The sequence below is a fragment of the Schistocerca serialis genome, chromosome 8 (assembly GCF_023864345.2).
Source record: "Schistocerca serialis cubense isolate TAMUIC-IGC-003099 chromosome 8, iqSchSeri2.2, whole genome shotgun sequence".
Lineage (NCBI taxonomy): Eukaryota > Metazoa > Arthropoda > Insecta > Orthoptera > Acrididae > Schistocerca > Schistocerca serialis.
Genome location: NC_064645.1, coordinates 253049972 through 253070974, shown reverse-complemented (window position 1 = coordinate 253070974; position 21003 = coordinate 253049972). Strand labels below are relative to the sequence as shown.

The window sequence follows — 21003 nt, the reverse complement described above, 5'->3', positions numbered from 1 at the left end:
AAACTTGCATTAAATTACAGTAATGTAAAATTTTGTACTATACAAAACGCAGACGGCTGCTTTATCAGTTCGTTACATCTGGAATCAGTCAACTTATGCAAATACCTGGCTATCATTTACTCTAGAGAAGCTGCACGGTCATCAGTGGTATCTGTTCTTTCGAGAACTGTTACTATCTTCACATATATAGTTAAAGGCTACCCAGCCATTGACCTCCGTCTGTGCGAATGCGCACAGGTTGCCCGAGCTCTTACGGGAATCGTCAGCTTAGTGTGCGCGAGTAATGAGTAGATGGGCAAATATCTATTAGCTACATTACGTATGTAGATTGTGGACAGTTGGGAATGTGGGTCTCACGGAATGCGTGTAAAGGATAAGTCCCTGCAGTCGCGCTATTCATTTGTGTCCTCCGTGGCTCAGATGGATAAAGCGTCTGCCACGAAAGCAGGAGATCCCGGTCGGGGCACACATTTTCAGCTGTCCACATCGAGGTATAACAACAACGCCTGTCGGCAGCTGAGGGTTTCATTTAATTATCATTTATTCAAGAGAAGCTGCACGATCATCAACGGTATCTGTTCTTTAGGGAACAGTTACTATCTTCATATATTAAGTAGAAAGTTCACATAGGTTAAGAAGTACGTAGGAGGAAAACTTCGAGTAATTTATAGTATACTGGGTAAATGCAACTAGTCTACAAAGGAGATTACTTAGAAAAATTTTGTACGATCTATCCGAGGATACTGTTCACGTGTGTGATCCCATACCAGATAGGACTAACAGCTAATGCCGAACTTATACAAAAGATGACAGCTACACTAGCTACAGGTTTTTTTCAGCCATGGGAGAGCGTCACGGGGTTGGTCAATACATATGAACTGACAGATGATTTAAGGTAGACCTAAACTATCCGGCGAAATCCTACTTACAAAATTTCAAGAACCTGCATTAAGTGAGGAAATACACCTACGTATTGCTCCAATAGTGAGCGGGAAGACAGGGTCAGATTCTTTACAGCGCGCACACAGGCGTCTAACAATCATTCTTCGAATCCTGCCTCGGGCATGGATGTGTGTGATGTCCTTGGGTTAGTTAGGTTTAAGTAGTTCTAAGTTCTAGGGGACTGATGATCTCAGAAGTTAAGTCCCATAGTGCTCAGAGCAATTTGAACCATTTGAAGAATCATTCTTCCCGTGCTCCACATGCGAATTCAACTGGAAAAAAGCCCTGATAAGTGTTTAATAGCAACTATCGTGTGTGGTGCTCCTCACAGAAGTTTGCAGAAAACAGGCAGAGAACATGAAATAGAGGTAACTGCAATTTCAGAGAGATGCCACTCCTCTTGTACCACTGAGTGAAGTATCATGGCGCGGTGTCACATTTGGCCAGTGTATATTGCTAGTAACTGCAACAGTTCTAGACGACCTCCAATCATGTGCTCAAATGTTCAGTATTCGTCGGATGTGGTGATAGCAATGACTCAGGGTGTATTGGTGGGGGGGGGGGGGGGGGGGCGTTTGATGAACGCAGATTAACGCGAGAAAAGTGAGCACTTACAGGGTTCTCATCACAAGGGAACATCACTCTAATGGAACAGGCTTACCAATGGAACGGGGAGTATGAACGACTGGATGCGTCCTTCAATGTTCAGTAGAGCTGTGGCACAAATTCTGAACTACATGTATTCGTTGCTATTGGGCAGTCTACGCGTACCAGAATGTTATTTATTACTGTCGTTCTTGTTCGTCTGGAGTACTGTTAACAGTAATCAATCAATGCGCAAGTGTTTGCTTATAGGCAGCTTCTGGTCAAGACCGACAAAAAATGGATTTTTGACACAGTTTTCGTCCCTGGAGAATACGAGTACAGATTATGTCATCAAAACTATTTTTTTCTATATATTGAAAGTATTTTAGAAGTTTGAGCTCTTGAATAGAACCATACGCCGACCGAAGCACAGACAGCTGTAGGCGCTCGATGTATTAATTGACGAAGAGGTTCGACTAGTATACGAATATATGTCCAATGAGCCCGCCCGGTTAGCCGTGCGGCCTAATGCACGACTTTCCGGGCGGGAAGGAGCGCCTGGTCCCCGGCACGAATCCGCCCGGCGGACTTGTGTCGAGGTCCGGTGAACCGGCCAGCCTGTGGATGGTTTTTAGGCGGTTTTCCATCTGCCTCGGCGAATGCGGGCTGGTTCCCCTTATTCCGCCTCAGCTACACTATGTCGGCGATTGCTGCGCAAACAATTTCTCCACGTACGCGTACATCACCATTACTCTACCACGCAAACATATGGGTTACACTTGTCTGGTGTGAGAGGTTCCCTGGGGGGAGGGGGGGGGGGAGGGGGCGAACCGCACAATAACCCTGAAAGAGTGGTTCGGTGTGGGGAGGTGGAGGGGTGAAGTGGACTGCAATAGTCGTCGTGGGGTTGTGGACCACTGCGGCTGCGGCGGGGACGGGGCCCCTCCGTCGTTTCTAGGCCTCCGGTTAACATACAATACAATATGTCCAATGAAGATTTGCTTAAACGATGCAGCGGTGCCAATACGCAAAATGACAACGAGAGCTTCAACGCGTGTATTTGAAAATAGGTACCGAAATATCTTCATTGTGGAGCAAAAACTGCTCAAATAACAGCATATACAGCTGTAGGTATAGTCAAGGAAGGTTTTTAATCTATTCTGAAGACCATCAACGTGTTAGGAATTATAAGGGGGACGAACAGCAAAAACTTCGCGGAAGTACCTGACGGGAAACGTCTGGCCGCCGCGGAGTAAGGAATGTCACAGCCTGTTAAGAGGAACGGTGCTTCTATGGTCCTGGCACCGCAGATTAACCGTAAGTTTTGGACACCATCGCTAGTTTAACCGGTCCATTTGATTTTCTATAACTGAAAGATAATTAAATTTCAGGATCTTTAACGAAAGCATATTTTAAATTCGAATTGTAAATGTCTATTTTTTAACATTTGAATATAGAAAAACATGCCGAGTAAGTGATATGTTTTTCAAATAGCTTCCATTTTTTGAACTGTTTTTCAAAACTCTGTGATGGCCCGCCAAATTCATTCCAATTAAAATTTTTTTTTTATTTTTATGTGCCCTGGAAACAGCCAAAAGTCTGTACAACGCTAAGCGCAAACCAGGACGCGCCGCGTGGCGCATGCTTTGACAAGGGCTGCAGCCCTCATGTTTAATTTTGTTATGGAATAATTTCTTTCAAATTTGAATGTATTTATAATAAAGTGGTAAAACTCCATTTTAATAAAAACTCTGCTTGTATGAAAAAATTAAATTTCAGCCATTTTTCGTGCCTCTGGACAAGAACCTCTCCTCAAGAGAGACAAGTGACCGGAAAGAGAACGGCGTTTATGTACATTTCATTTCAAAACATTTTCGAGTATACGTGAATTATTTACGTATGTTCGTAATTGCCATGTTATTGGCGAAAAGCGCTCCTGAGCTCATTAATTTTCGATATAAAGTTCATATAAAGTTCATTCCAAATTTTTATAATTTTTTAATTTTTTATTTTTTATTTATTTATTTTTTATTTTTTATTTATTTATTTATTTTTTGTTGTTGGCCGTACCAGCCTCGACTTTTCAGTCATTATGAATAGCCCCTAATGTTTGTTGACTGATGACTGCATCAGAGTACGGTATGGGTGCACATATCCTCCAGTGCCCTGTTAGATAACCGTATGACGAACTGTTACAAAATGAAGGCAACTAATATTCGAAAGGATTCATTAAAATTTATTCGGTGTGTGGAAGACTACGTACTTTTATCATTCGACCAGTACCTCTTTTAAGGTGCATGAATTATTTTCAAGGCTGAGAACTGGACATTTTTAACTGCTCCTCCACAATGTTTAATTACATTCTTGATTAATAATATATCACAATTTGAGAAGAGCAGTGATGGAGACAGTTACCATAATACAAGAAAAATTATTTAATGAAAATTAGTTTTTAATATACCACGTTGTAAATTGGATCAACAATTATAAAACGATTTCTCCTAGCCGCACAAAGATTCCTTACCCCAAATAGCCAGTCGTGAAAATTTGTAAATTTTTGATAGCTATGAAAATTCTTGTAAGATTTAAACCCAAAACATGGGTCGCATGCGATACGTAATTGATGTGCAAATAGTTCACTTCCTTACTGTTATCTATTGCACGTGACCCACGTTTTCCGTTTTAAGCCTTACAAGTATTTTCACAGCTATTAAAAATTCAAAACCACAAATTTTCAGGATTACCTCGATGGAGTTAGGAATGTGTATGGGGCTAAAAGAAATGTTTCATTCTTTTTAGTCCAATTTAAAAAGTAATATATTAAAAGTTTATATTTACTGAAATAGTTATTTTCTACCTTTCTGACATGTGTGTGTGAAATTTCTCAACCAATTTCAGACAATTTGATCAGGTTACAACAAAGATGTGGTAAATTTCAGGTTTACTTTGTTTCTCTTGACTTGAGTCAACCAATATATTGCTTCCTCCTCCGTATATCCTTCGAAAAAGACAGTGAAGATAAACGTTGACAGAGATTCGAGCCACACAGAGGCTTACAAGCAACCGTTCTTCCCGCGAACCGTACGCGACTGGAACACGAAAAGGGGGAAATGGCAGTTTGACACGAAGTAACTTTCGCGACACACCAGAAAACAAAAGCTAGTTAATACTGAATTCTCATCCACTTCTGAACTATTTTGATAGTTTCAGGTCTCTAACTCGTCGGGAAGTTAGTTTAAAATCAGTTTTGATAGTTTAAGTTCTCTAGCTCATCGGGAAATTAGTTTAAAATCAATTGCAAACAGACTACAAAGCGACCTCATAAAAATGTGGTAATAATTACCTGTAGTGCTCATTACTACAGATGTCAGAGGTTCAGAAACTAGTTCAGTATGCACTCACAAAAATATTTCATCATGTTCGCATTGATATGAAACATCTGTTAAGCAGGAAAGAAAATTTTTAATATAGCCTAAAGACTTTTTTTCTGGACAGCTCCAATTCCGTAGACGATTATTTCTTGAGAATTTGTAGTTTGTGTAGCCAAGGCAAAGTTTTCTTAAGTGTATCGCTAGTCATATGCGTAGTACTGAAGAGTAATATATTCGTTTCAATTAAAATGAAGTTAGTAAGGTATTTAGTAATCTAAGTAGCAATAGTCACGAACAAGTCATGTGTACATAATATTAGGAAAAACTCCGATAACAGCTAGTAAAATTGCTGTTTATTAAAAAAACGATTGGTTTCGCGGCCTAAAGCAGCATCATCAGGGGCAACAGCGTTCAAATATCATAGGCATACCCGTCTAGTCAAAGTTTACTATTCAGAGAATATCGTCGATACTACGGCGAGCGTAAGGTAAAGAGGGCATCCTCCATTCTTAAAAATGTACCTGTGTCAGCGGGACGGCAGAGCAGCTCGGTGCAGGAAAAAGCAAAAGCGACCCGTACAAACGGCATAGAGAGACTCATACAGACACAATAATGCGGCAGGGGACTTAAATGGCACGCAGGTAACGCCATGCGCTACCTGATATGTTCCAAAACGCCGCGCATAAAAACGGGATTGGGTAGCCCTTGGGCTAGGAATCATTTATATACCCAACAGAAGGATCGTCTTACTGTAACAATCCTACAGTATAGGTTCAAAGATTGAATATTACACGCTTTCTTGAGCTTGGGGAAATGGAGCAAATCGGTTGACCCTTTTTGCATTATATATGGCCTATACAGCGGCCAAAGGGCTTATGAGGCACAATTTAGTCCATGTGTGGTTTCTGAGAAAACCCGAAAAACATAGTTTTGGGTACCAAAACCGAATCGCAGATTCCAAGATGGCTATGCACAGCAAATTGCTGACATTCTTACTATATATTCCTATGATCCCGATCTTGAATAAACTTGAAAATTGTCTTCGTACTTCTATGCATTTCCGATATACAGACGTTCAGAGTTACCCTACTTGTACACGTAAAATACGCATCTAAAATCCAGTGTCAGGCGAAAACGTAGTTCACAAAATAACGTACCACGGAGAAGTATGCTGCAAAGTGTCTCTGTCATCACGAAGAGTTTTGCAGACTCTTACTGTAATACTGAAGCACACGAAAAATCGCTGCGCACATAAAATCCGGCTCGAGACGTAAAAATACTTTTGTGTTATTTCTACAGGGTGTTTCAAAAATGACCGGTATATTTGAAACGGCAATAAAAAATAAACGAGCAGCGATAGAAACACACCGTTTGTTGCAATATGCTTGGAACAACAGTACATTTTCAGGCGGACAAACTTTCGAAATTACAGTAGTTACAATTTTCAACAACAGATGGCGCTGCAAGTGATGTGAAAGATATAGAAGACAACGCAGTCTGTGGGTGCGCCATTCTGTACGTCGTCTTTCTGCTGTAAGCGTGTGCTGTTCACAACGTGCAAGTGTGCTGTAGACAACATGGTTTATTCCTTAGAACAGAGGATTTTTCTGGTGTTAGAATTCCACCGCCTAGAACACAGTGTTGTTGCAACAAGACGAAGTTTTCAACGGAGGTTTAATGTAACTAAAGGACCGAAAAGCAATACAATAAAGGATCTGTTTGAAAAATTTCAACGGACTGGGAACGTGACGGATGAACGTGCTGGAAAGGTAGGGCGACCGCGTACGGCAACCACAGAGGGCAACGCGCAGCTAGTGCAGCAGGTGATCCAACAGCGGCCTCGGGTTTCCGTTTGCCGTGTTGCAGCTGCGGTCCAAATGACGCCAACGTCCACGTATCGTCTCATGAGCCAGGGTTTACACCTCTATCCATACAAAATTCAAACGCGGCAACCCCTCAGCGCGGCTACCATTCCTGCACGAGAGACATTCGCTAACGATATAGTGCACAGGATTGATGACGGCGATATGCATGTGGGCAGCATTTGGTTTACTGACGAAGCTTATTTTTACCTGGACGGCTTCGTCAATAAACAGAACTGGCGCATATGGGGAACCAAAAAGCCCCATGTTGCAGTCCCATCGTCCCTGCATCCTCAAAAAGTACTGGTCTGGGCCGCCATTTCTTCCAAAGGAATCATTGGCCCATTTTTCAGATCCGAAACGATTACTGCATCACGCTATCTGGACATTCTTCGTGAATTTGTGGCTGTATAAACTGCCTTAGACGACACTGCGAACACCTCGTGGTTTATGCAAGATGGTGCCCGGCCACAACGCACGGCCGACGTCTTTAATTTCCTGAATGAATATTTCGATGATCGTGTGATTGTTTTGGGCTGTCCGAAACATACAGGAGGCGGCGTGGATTGGCCTCCCTATTCGCCAGGCATGAACCCCTGTGACTTCTTTCTGTGGGGACACTTGAAAGACCAGGTGTACCGCCAGAATCCAGAAACAATTGAACAGCTGAAGCAGTACATCTCATCTGCATGTGAAGCCATTCCGCCAGACACGTTGTCAAAGGTTTCGGGTAATTTCATTCAGAGACTACGCCATATTATTGCTACGCATGGTGGATATGTGGAAAATATCGTACTATAGAGTTTCCCAGACCGCAGCGCCATCTGTTGTTGAAAATTGTAACTACTGTAATTTCGAAAGTTTGTCTGCCTGAAAATGTACTGTTCTCCCAAGCATATTGCAACAAACGGTGTATTTCTATCGCTGCTCGTTCAGTTTTTATTGCCGTTTCAAATATACCGGTCATTTTTGAAACACCCTGTACTTCATATAAGTAAAGTATCAAAATTTTACTGACCCATGAAGTTATTTTCATGTGAGTGGCAAAACCAGCTGTGGCAGGAAAAGAAGGGAACCAGGGGTAAAATGCCGCTATCGGAGCACAAAAAATCCGAATATGCCTGACTGAAAAGTAAGGTACCAGCTGCCTCATTATTCCTTGCTCAGCACTTGTTTTTTCCAAAAATTTTGGCATGCAAACATACTTGCACTTAATTTTCTGAAAGAGAAGGAAACGATAGCAGGGGGGAAGAGACCGAAAAGTAATAAATACTGGATGATAGGAGACGTCGGTTGTGTTATGGAGGGAGTGAAGGAAACATTGGCAGTGTGTGAGAAAAGGAGAGACACTGTAGTAGTAGTAGTAGAAGATAGTCGACAGTGACAGAGCAGTACCCACAGAAGAAGAAATGGAGACAGTGCCAGTGGGAGAGGAATAAAGAGGAGGAAGTGAAGAGGGTGAGTGGCGGTGGTCACAAGAGACAGAATCTAAGCGAATGACGACGAGGAAGAGATTGTCAGTGACAGTGACAACAGACAACTGACAACAGCAGTGGGATGGAATGAACGAGGTAGTTGCAATAAGACAGGACAAGAGGGAGACAATGACAGTAAGAGGAGACCAGCAATAATAGGACAGAACGAAGGAGACAGTAGCCCTGAGTCAGGAGACAGTGACAGACACAAAGAGATAATGACCATGAGTTGGGCTGAATGAGTGAGTGAGAATGGGCAAGTGGGAGTGGATGGGTGTGAGCGACTTACAGCGATGGACTGGTGGGTGTGAGCGAGCTACGATTAGAAGAGCTTGTGGGAGTGAGATGTGAGCTGTACGTTAAAAAGAGTGCGAATATATTTGCATGCCAAAATTTTTGGGAAAATTTTTAAAGGTGCAGAGGAAGATAGAATGAGGTAGCTGGTACCACACCTTTCACTTAGTCTGTTAAACAGGAGTATATTCAGCTATATTGTGCTCTGATATGAGCATTTTTTCGCTGGTTTATAACATCTATTGGCGATTCCAAGGAGTCCTGCCGTTCAGCGGTAGATGGCAATGGTATCGTTTACACAGTGCCAGGGAACTTAAATTCATCATAGTTCAGCGATTTTGCGTGAAACATTTGTAAATTATACAGGTAAATCTTTCTCGTGAATCACTCCATCTATTAATGAAAACATATCAGAATTCGTATGGTAGTTTCTCGAGCATGCAGACAGAAACAGCGAGGAGGTTCTTTAATTTATATTTGTATAGAAGAAGAAGAAGAAGAAGAAGAAGAAGAGGGAGATAAATATGTACAATAAGTAAAATTTCGTTATTTACTAATCTTTTGGTGATGTCTTTAGTGGCCAAAGCATAGTTGACTGGTGGCTTACACAATCGTTCCACTTGCAAATACGGATTGTGCTAACAATCAGACCCGTCGGAGGTTCGAGTCTTCCCTTAGGCATTGGTGGGTATGTGTTGTCCTTAGTGTAAGTTAGTTTAAGTTAGATTGAGTAGTGTGTAAGCCAAGGGACCGATGACCTCAGCAATTTGGTCCAATAGAACTTACCACAAATTTCCAAATTCCAACAATCAGACTCTGGACGACACTGGTACCCCTAATTAGCAACGCAGCAGCAATTTTAAAATGTGTTGTGTGTTGTGAGATGGTTGAGCAGTGTTTGTTGCTCTGTGTCCGCAGGTGAGCCCTGCCCGTCGTCGCTGTTCCGCCTGCTGAAGCGCACCCCGTCTCTGGGCAGCCCCTCCCAGCAGCCCCCGCAGCCGCCCCCGAGACTGCCGCCGCTCACTGATGGAGGAGGCGAGCACAGCTGCTCACAAGTCATGCTCAGCAGGGAACCCGCAGGTCAGTCGCCACTGTGCACAAACAACGCCTGTTTGTGAACACCACGCCATCTTCAGAACTCGGTGGTGTTTGGGACGAGCTCAGCTAGACTGCCACTAGCTGGTGACGTTTAGCGGCTCGATTACGAAGTGAGAAAATGTCACACTACAAATCCGTAGGTCCGCGATCCAATCCTCGTCTGTCCTAGGAAAAGTGACAATGGTTCGCATTATACCTTAAATTATAAGTATCCCTATAAATGCACGGTTAAGTCAATTCAAAGGTTGGAAGGTTAGGCTGTAGCCGATGCTGAAACTCATATATGGACATCCGATAACACGACCTTGGTTTGCTGCCAGGCCACTTGGAGCGCTGCAAGTTTATCAGTCCACCAGCTCGCTTTCTTTTTGGGTGATTCTAAGTCTTCCATGTTTGTTTTCGTTTCGAAGTCAACAGAAGTTGGTGTCATCACATTGCGCTTCTTATCACGACTTCTCCCGTGTACTGCACACTTCGAACTGCGTTGTAAAAATGTTGCTCGTATTCTGATTGCGTTTCGGTTGCATCCGTAATAGTGGACGGTTCAAATTATTCCATTTTTGAAGGCGTTTCGGTCTCACCCGTAGTATTGGACGGTTCAAATTATTCCATTTTTTTTCTTTCATATTAAACAGAAGCTGCTCTCCTTGCATAGTGTTCTTTGGACTTAGGTGTACTTGTTACTACTTACGAATCTGTGTGAGAACTGTTCCATTTAAATGAATTGCAAGTATATTAATGTTAAAACTTCCTGGCAGATTAAAACTGTGTGCAGGACGGAGACTCGAACTCGGTACTTTTGCCTTTCGCGGGCAAGTCCTCTACCAACTGAGCTACTCAAGCACGCCTCACGACTCGTCCTCGGGTTCGCAGGAGAGCTTCTGTAAAGTTTTGGAGGTAGGACACGAGGTACTGGCAGAAGTAAAGCTGTGAGGACGGGGCGTGAGTCGTGCTTGGGTAGCTCAGTTGGCAGCCGGCACGGTAGCTCAGCGTGTTCGGTCAGAGGGTTAGCTGCCCTCTGTAATAAAATAACTGAGCTAATCGATCAACAACGAACTTAAACGGATGTCTTACGACGTCCGCCCCGAGCAGATGCAACGAACAAAAGCGGCCGGCACGGTAGCTCAGCGTGTTCGGTCAGAGGGTTAGCTGCCCTCTGTAATAAAATAACTGAGCTAATCGATCAACAACGAACTTAAACGGATGTCTTACGACGTCCGCCCCGAGCAGATGCAACGAACAAAAGCGGCCGGCACGGTAGCTCAGCGTGTTCGGTCAGAGGGTTACGTGCTCTCTGTAATTAAAAAAAACTGAGTTACTCGGTTAACAACGAACTTCAATGGATGTTTTACGACGTCCGCCCTGAGCAGATGCAACGATCAAAAGCGAACAAAATGAGATAAAAAAAAAAGTTGGTAGAGCACTTGCCCGCGAATAGAAAAGTCCCTAGTTCGCGTCTCGGTCCGGCACACAGATTTAATCTTCCAGGAAGTTTCATATCAGCGCACACTCCGCTGCAGAGTGAAAATCTCATTCTAGATATATTAATTTTGTTTGCGTCCATTCTCCGTACCTCCTCGCATCCAATGGAGAACTCCATGTAAGCAGGTTTTGACAGAACTACTATTCAAGTTTATTACATTTTGTCGTGGGATGAGGATATAAATCTGCTTCGATACGTTTCGTTTTTTGCTGCTGAGTGCCAAGTGTTTCAGAATGGTTTGCAGAGTATGGGTGTAGAGTAGATGTAGATGAGTACCACTATGCTTTGTAGTCTTAGTGACTACACTACTCTTTCTTGTATATGCTAAAAATGCGGCGGTAGTTACGCAAATGTGTTCGTACTTCATTAACAGGCAACCCATACATTTTACCTGAAGTCAACTAATATTTGGATGGCATCCATTAAATGCGAGACTATGAAAACGGGATGAGAACAAAATTAAGGTAGAATACGAGAAATATACCTACAATGCATCTAAATCGAGCATATCACACACGGATTCGTAAGCAGTAAGAAAAAGACACGAAATGACGGAGTACCATGCAACGAAATCAGATTATGTTTTATATGAAAAAAAAACAAATGTGGAATCAATCATTTGCCCCACCCATTATTATTGATACGAGCAAAAATTAAACAGAACACTAACATTACATTTGCAATGCAATTCAAAGAGTACAATACCCACAAGAAGGTCGTAATCAGGAGCGTAATTTCCACCCGCTAGCGGTCACACGGTCGAAGTTGCACTACTGGGTTTTACAAATAAATAATTTTACAGTGAAAAGGCGACCACGATGTTACTTATTATCAGCTCTAGCTAGGAGATGTTAATCTTAGTTTTTGATTGAGATTTCTCCAATATATTATTTTTAAAAGTAAGAAAACCGTTTAGAGTTACATACTTCCACACCAGACTACCAGGTCCACCTGTAAAGCATAAATGAAAAATATTAACATCTAGTACACTTATTTCACAAGAATACGGATTCTTGCGTCATATTTCCCGTGTTCGAAATTCACTGCCAGACCACTACCAATGCTATTTTCGGTCTCTGTTTCCGTATCGTAACAGGAGTCTTGCCCTACTGATATTTCGGTGTTCTGTGGACCACACCACCTCCACCACTTTGTCGAAAAACGCAATGTGGTATTCAAAACTACCTTTGGGTTCGTGACAGCTTTGCGTCAGCAAGGAAACAAGATAAAAATAACCGAATAACTGTTTGTTGTTTGACCAAGAACAAGTAATACATTGTTCACAGCCTTAGCAAATTTAAGTATATGCACAGCTAGCTGCGATATACTCTGCATTTAACGATGGAACGGGTCTGAGTGCCTCAACTGGTCACATTATGCTTGTCTACCGTCTCGAACGTGGAGGGATAGCTGTTTTATTGCAATAGATTGTTGAACCAAACGGAGATCTACCTGTTGTTGTTGTTGTCTTCAGTCCTGAGACTGGTTTGATGCACCTCTCCATGCTACTCTATCCTGTGCAAGCTTCATCTCCCAGTACTTACTGCAACCTACATCCTTCTGAATCTGCTTAGTGTATTCATCTCTTCGTCTCCCTTTACGATTTTTACCCTCCACGCTGCCCTCCAATGCTAAATTTGTGATCCCTTCATGCCTCAGAACATATCGTACCAACCGGTCCCTTCTTCTTGTCAAGTTGTGCCACAAACTCCTCTTCTCCCCAATTCTGTTCAATACCTCCTCATTAGTTATGTGATCTACCCATCTAATCTTCAGCATTCTTCTGTAGCACCACATTTCCAAAGCTTCTATTCTCTTCTTGTCCAAACTATTTATCGTCCATGTTTCACTTCCATACGTGGCTACACTCCATACAAATACTTTCAGAAACGACTTTCTGACACTTAAATTCATATTTGATGTTAACAAATTTCTCTTCTTCAGAAACGCTTTCCTTGCCATTGCCAGTCTACATTTTATATCCTCACTACTTCGACCATCATCAGTTATTTTGCTCCCCAAATAGCAAAACTCCTTCACTACTTTAAGTGTTTCATTTCCTAATTAATTCCCTCAGCATCACCCGACTTAATTCGACTACATTCCATTATCCTCGTTTTCCTTTTGTTGATGTTCATCTTATATCCTCCTTTCAAGACACTGTCCATTCCGTTCAATTGCTCTTCCAAGTCCTTTGCTATCTCTGACAGAATTACAATGTCATCGGCAAACCCCAACGTTTTTATTTCTTCTCCGTGGACTTTAATACCTACTCCGAATTTTTCTTTTGTTTCCTTTACTGCTTGCTCAATATACAAATTGAATAACATCGGGGACAGGCTACAACCCTGTCTCACTCCCTTCCCAACCGCTGCTTCCCTTTCATACCCCTCGACTCTTATAACTGCCATCTGGTTTCTGTACAAATTGTAAATAGCCTTTCGCTCACTATATTTTATCCCTTCCACCTTTAGAATTTGAAAGAGAGTATTCCAATCAACATTGTCAAAAGCTTTCTTTAAGTCTACAAATGCTAGAAATGTAGGTTTGCCTTTCCTTAATCTATTTTCTAAGATAAGTCGTAGAGTCAGTATTGCCTCACGTGTTCCAACATTTCTGCGGAATCCAAACTGATCTTCGCCGAGGTCGGCTTCTACCAGTTTTTCCATTCGTCTGTAAAGAATTCGCGTTAGTATTTTGCAGCTGTGACTTATTAAACTGATAGTTCGGTAATTTTCACATCTGTCAACACCTGCTTTTTTTGGGATTGGAATTATTATAGTCTTCTTGAAGTCTGAGGGTATTTCGCCTGTCTCATACATCTTGCTCACCAGATGGTAGAGTTTTGTCAGGACTGGCTCTCTCAAGGCCGTCAGTAGTTCCAGTGGAATGTTTTCTACTCCGGGGGCCTTGTTTCGACTCAGGTCTTTCAGTGCTCTGTCAAACTCTTCACGCAGTATCGTATCTCCCATTTCATCTTCATCTACATCCTCTTCCATTTCCATAATATTGTCCTCAGGTACATCGCCCTTTTATAGATCCTCTATATACTCCTTCCACCTTTGTGCTTTCCCTTCTTTGGTTAGAACTGGGTTTCCATCTGAGCTCTTGATATTCATACAAGTGGCTCTCTTTTCTCCAAAGGGGAGATCTACCTACGTATAGTTAAATACACAGTTGACATTTACTTATACCCCATTCGTCGTTCTAAACTGTGCGTTAGAAAACAGGTTTCACTCCTGCTTCACAGACCGTAGTAAACGTAGTGATCCAATTTACTCCAATCAAAGATATGTAGACTTTTTGCCTGTGTGGCTATGAAGTCCGTAATCATTGTACAGCCTGTCAGGTTCCATCTCAGCAGAATGTAACAAACCTTTTTGTAATAATAATAACAACAATAATAATAATAATAATAATAATAAGCAGCTATTTCAATTCGTAGTGAGACAGTGGAGGTGCTATTAATTTTAAATTTCGTACTTTCGAAGAACCTGAGAAAACATCAAAGTGCGAATCTCGCTCTTCAGCGAATTGTGTGAGAAAAGCCACAGTCGTGGGCTAGCAGGAACAATCCAAACATAACTGGTGCGAAAATTCAAAATAATGGCAAGGCCGTATACAGCAAACAACGAATGGAGCAAAACGAAAAGCGCCGTTTACAATATATTGTGACCGACTGACTTCTGACTGTGCCGTAGATGATTAGAAAAATGTGGAAATAAGATCTGTATCTAGTGTAACTGTTTGTATACTCTGTAAATGTGTGCTAGTCCTAAAATGTCATTTCATGGTCAGCTTTGGTCGTTTATGAAGAGAATTTAAGGGTTCTTGGCCACGTGAATCAATGGGATCATGGAGCTAAAAATTAGTTTTAATATAAAATCTAATGGATATTTCTCTGAATGACTTTGTAGATCAGTGGCTAGCCTACATATTGCCAAATGTGAGCATTCAGAATACAGCCGGGAGCATTCGTCTTTACCCGGAATAGCTCATTTTGAAGAGTTTCCAATCGTTCAGACGAACGTCGGCGGCCGCTGAGCACACTTCCGAATCATACAAGACGGCTGGAAGTGTGATGGGAAGCCAAACTGCTCGTTTTGTGTTATTTGATACTAATCGCTGAAGAGCAGATACACTTGACAAGATAGATCACAACCCGCACTAGTAATGTCCGACCTCCAAGTTGCTGTCTTGTCCATGCTAGGCCCAAGGTATCTGAGTAGGCGATTTTGGAACTTGGGCTGGGAACTGAACTGAATTACTTGGCTCTCGTTAAGATTAACTTTCACCATCCGGACTGTGCACCGTTGGGTGAGTTTGTACAGATGTCTCTGGAACCGCCTAACAACGTATTTCAGTTTGAGGCAGCGCTTGAGTAGCGCAGTGTCATTGGCATAAACGGTTATTTCCCCTCTGGCCTGCTTGGGTATGACACTGATGTAGATGTCAGACAGCATGGATCCCAGAACCGAACCCTGCGGAACGCCAGCCGTAATCTATTTTATGCTGCAGCATTGATTGCCATTCCTGGCGAATAATCTCCTCTCCCTCGAGAAAAAAATCAGTCAGTTTCTGGATAACATCTACATCTATGTGATTGCTCTGCTATTCACAATAAAGTGCCTGGCTAAAAAAATGGTTCAAATGGCTCTGAGCACTATGGGACTTAACTGCTGTGGTCATCAGTCCCCTAGAACTTAGAACTACTTAAACCTAACTAACCTAAGGACATCACACAACACCCAGCCATCACGAGGCAGAGAAAATCCCTGACCCCGCCGGGAATCTAACCCGGGAACCCGGGCGCGGGAAGCGAGAACGCTACCACACGAAACTGCCTGGCAGAGGGTTCAATGAACGACCTTTAAGCTGCCTCTCTACCGTTCCACTTTCGAACGGCATGCGGAAAAAGAACGAGCACTTAACTTTTTCAGTGGGAGCCCTGATTTCTCTTATTTTATCGTAATGATAATTTCTTCCCTATGTTGGTGGGTGCCGACAGAACGTTTTCGCAATCGGAAGAGAAAACTGTTGATTGAAATTTCATGAGAATATCCTGTCACAACGAAAAACACCTTTGTTTTGAAGATTGCCACTCCAATTCACGTATCATGTCTGTGGCGCTATCTCCCCTATTTCGCTATAATACAAAACGAGCTGCCCTTCTTAAAACTTTTTCGATGTAATCCGTCAGTTACACCTGCTGCAGATCCCACACCGCGGAGCAATACTCCAGGATATGGCGGACAAGCGTGGTGTAAGCAGTCCCTTTAGTAGACCTGTTGCACCTTCAAAGTGTTCTGCCAATGAATCGCAGTCTTTGGTTTGCTCTAGCCACAACATGATCTATGTGATCGTTCCAATTTAGGTTACTTGTAATTGTAATCCCTAAGTATTTAGTTGAATTTACAGCCTTCAGATTTGCGTCACTTAACGCGTAATCGAAATTTAGCGGATTTCTTTTAGTACTCATGAGAGTAACTTCACACTTTTCTTTATCCAGGGTCAATTGCCCCTTTTCGCACCACACAGATATCTTATCTAAATCATTTCTTCAATTCGTTTCGGTCATCTGATGGCTTTACAAGTCGGTAAATCTAATATAAATATCAAGCCATCATGCCAAAAAGGGTCAATAGCATTTTCTGTATCTAGCAACACACCTCCAGTGTTCTCTTCTTGAGTAACTTGGACGTGGTGAGTGGCTCGCTCAGTTTAGTGGCTCTGCCCACTAAACACGTGGCTCCTGCATACAGCAACAGCTAGGGCACCGGCGTAAATCACAATCGACGGGAAGTCGATATCTCTACGCAATTTGTTCTGCCTAGCGAGGTCATTTTCTGGTCACTGCTGCTGCCCAGCGTGCACGCAATGCTTTACTTCTCCCAGCAGTCTGGTGGACTTCCTCACGGACGGTCCCCGTCTCTTTGCTTTCACTCGAGGATTGTTTTCGCGCCCACCTTCCATCATTTCATCTTGAGCATGTCTGGCCCATTTCTATTTCAGTGCCTTTGCTTGTTGTATTGCATAACTGACATAATCTATTCTTTTGCGCTCTCCTAAGATTACGGCTAGAGTTGAGCATTCAAGTCTCTGCTTGGAATTCTCAGTTTTCCGTTGGTGAATGCACTTACTTTACATATTTCGCAGTTGCAACACAGTGGGCGACAAGTCTTCCTTTCACGTCCACTGGCATTTTGGACCTGTAGGCAATCGTATGTTTTACAAACGTACGCCATTCTAATTTTATACAGTGTAAAATGTCAGATTTAACATAGCCTCTGTTGTTGAATATCTCCTCAAGGTATGAGCGTTTTCATTAAGCCAAACAATTGGTTTTATTAAAGCAAAATATTTTAGTTGTCCTACATTTATGAGTAAATAAAATAATATAGCGTACTGCTAGTACTAGCAATTGATGATGTTTTTCTTGAAGACGTCCCTATTCTTATTACCGATGTGAGTGGTTCTTTACAGAGGAAAATTAAAAGCTTCTTCAACTCCTGTAGTCCAATAGTCCTCAGTTGCATGTAATATTACGATATTTTGGTATTTATTACTTTGGAACCTTGTAATCACAACAGAATAAAACACGATTTTGGTACCACACGCTTTTCGTCTTTATTGTTTGCGAAGCATCTTTAGGGGCCTGTAATAGTACATATTTTTCTTTATACAGTTTTACATTTAGAAGAGTTCCGGCAATTTTTGTTTTTCTGTGAGAGTCACAGATTTCGTGTTTGTTGATGTATGTGCTGTGTTCTTGTTCCTTTGTTATAGCGGTTCGTTTTCTGATAACTGCCATTTGAAATTTCGTATTTACACTTCACAGCGTTAAGAATTGAACACTTGTTTAGAAGTACTTTTTGAATGGTTTTGCCAACTGTTGATTGTTATTGCCAATTATTGAATGTATTTTTGTTGTATGTGTGATCTCTCTCTCTCTCTCTCTCTCTCTCTCTCTCTCTCTGTGTGTGTGTGTGTGTGTGTGTGTGTGTGTGTGTGTGTGTGTGTGTAAGGGAGAGGGAGAGGGAGATTGAGAGGGAGAGGGAGGGGGAGACGGAGATGGAGAAAGAATGTATTTGTTTTAATGTGGCAGCTGTACAAATGGAATGCTTTTATCTTACTTTTCCACTTATTAAGTTTAGTAGAGAGTCTATATTGATGTGTGTCTGCTCGTTTATTACATGTTTGATCCCACTTTCTGGATGTGTTAGTTTCCCTGCATTTGTGTAAGGCATTTGTTGTGTTTGTTTATTCTGATTATTTTCATATCTTGTTCCATGTTTGTAGGATCGTGGTTGTGGTGTTTTAAGTGTTCTGCAAATGTGAAATGGTTTGTCTCGTACTTCAAACATCTAGTGTGTTCTTTGTACAGTGTTTTAAAATTCCTGTGTGTCATTCCTATGTATAATGCATCACAACTTTGACTTTCAAGTATGTATATTACTAATCTCTGGAATTTGCCCCTCTTGCATGTTGGACGGGCCAAGTTTGTCTAGAGGGCTTGTACAATTTTATATGCTATGTGGAGGCCCTGTTCCTTTAGTATGGTCGCCACGCAGTGTGTTAATTAAATTTAAATTTGTAGTAAGTTCCTATGGGACCAAACTGCTGACGTCATCGGTACCTAGGCTTACACACGAATTAATATAACTCAGACTAACGTACGCTAAGGACAACACACACACACACACACACACACACACACACACACACACACACACACACACACATGCCCGAAGGAGGACTCTAACCTCCGACGGAGGGAACCGCGCGATCCGTGGCAAGGCGCCTTATCCCCCGCTGCTACCCCTCGCGACAGTCTGTTAATGAACGTATGTCGGCAACTGAAGATGCATTGGAAATAATAAAGGCTAAACGCGTACAGCACTAAAATTGTGTTTTATTTAGTTGTGTTTATACGGTCTCAAAGTAATAAATATCATCATACCGGAAAATTAAAAGAATGCAGTATATTTATTTCTGTTTCTCTCATTATTGTATCCACCCGCTTTCGCAAGGTGCAAAGTACGAGCATCTGCACCAAAATTGTGTTTTATTTAGTTGTGTTTAGACGGTCTCAAAGTAATAAATATCATCATACCGGAAAATTAAAAGAATGCAGTATATTTATTTCTGTTTCTCTCATTATTGTATCCACCCGCTTTCGCAAGGTGCAAAGTACGAGCATCTGCGTCATCACGAAGCGACTTTGGAAGAACGGGTGTATTGACATATCTGCAACATCTGTCAGATTTCGTGCGGACTTATAAGCTCACTGGAGTCCGTTGTGAAAGCCTTCCTTCAAGAGATAAATCCAATTCCTTTGATGTTTCCTCCAGCCCCATAAAAAATGTTGCAACACGTTAGACTAGCTGTTTCTGCGCTGAGAGCACGTGACCCAACTAAATATTTTTGGTCTTACGTTTCCACTGCAGCAAAATTTCCGAAACTTTTACTAGTAGGTTTAATGAATCAGAAGGAGAGCGTAAAGCTATGTATCGTACTCAAACTGAAACCTGGAACTTTTCTCACTAGAGGATTGTAAATATTTCTGTTCGCAGACTGGTACAGTCGTTTAAATATAGAATTTTTTATTTTTAATCGGTATGCACAACGTTAGAAACTACGTTTACAGGTGCTCGTCTAATTTGTTCTTGTAGATGGGGATAGTGAGAAAATGCTGTTGCATCCGCAAAAAGAAGCACTTGGAACTAAAAAAAACGTGTGCAACTGTTAATGCAAATTCTCTGTGACTTTAGCATGTTTCAGGTTAGAGAGTTTTCCTGCCACCTACTTGGGTGACATTCTCCAGGAACCTGTTCATTCTGAACGGGGCCGATTAATTTTCGTATCGAGAAAAGTGTTTCGAAGATATCAACTTCCTCATTCAGTCATCCAGATTTACGCATTCCTTGAGTTCCTTAAATCAGTGTAGTTTAGCATCGGGAGAGTTCCCTCGATATTGTCGTGCCGGATCTTGCCATCTTTTTACCCCCATTAAGCTAAAATTCCCTGTCTAAGGACGACGCCGTAGAAAACCTTTTATAATCGAAACAATTTCTTTTTAAATAATTTTTCAATTTTTTACTAACTGTCACACTTATTTTTATATGTTCAAGATTGGTCAGTTTCGATACTCGGTAACCATCTTCAAATACAATACTACACATTAAATCTCTATAAACGCCCGTCCAGGAATACATTTTGGAAACTGTAACGCTGTCGGAGAAGATGTTTGTGATTGATACAATGGTTTAACAATCTAAATGCTCAACGCAGCATGATGTTTACAGGATCTGCAAGTTACCGGTGATGACTGAGCCAAGTTAAGAATGAGCTAATAAAAGTGATTGTATCAGGCAATAAAACTGTTAAAACATTACCAGTCATGAAATTTTCTATTGACAGTGCATTAAACTTCTCTCAAAATCAATTTAATGCGTCTATGTGCAATGGAATTTACATTGAAGCAGTGCGCATTATTGTGTCTTTTAAATAAGACTGCAGCTTCAAGTGGACGAAACCTTCACTCGCCCGTCCACACTGAGTGTCTGGTTTGACCCTTACAACTGTTCACCGAGAAGCGTGAACTGTCGTGCTATTTCTCTTGGTGGCGACTCTATTGAGTGAGGTGGAGCACAGTCCCTTCAGAGCATGTCTGTCTTTGCGACATGCCCGTGCTGCTGGGTACAGCTTCCTCTCTCCATCCCCGACACCCTCTTACGAAACTATCAATGCAAAAGTGCATGATTAATAAGTGTCTATACATTCCAACGATTTGAAAAGCAGATGGGTTTAAGAACGGACAGATCTCTTTTCACAAAAAAGCGACGGGTAAAATTAGGGTATTTAACCAACTTTCGTAAACACTTTCAAAGCTT

General features: G+C 41.9%; 1 protein-coding gene across 1 annotated transcript in view; it reads left to right on the top strand.

The window, feature by feature from the left end:
* LOC126416507 (uncharacterized) overlaps nucleotides 1-21003 on the top strand; it is a 431842-nt gene that overhangs the window by 251495 nt on the left and 159344 nt on the right. Inside the window, exon 2 of the mRNA XM_050084248.1 lies at nucleotides 9448-9609. Coding sequence (XP_049940205.1) covers nucleotides 9448-9609 — 162 coding nt within the window. The remainder of the gene's footprint in view (nucleotides 1-9447; nucleotides 9610-21003) is intronic.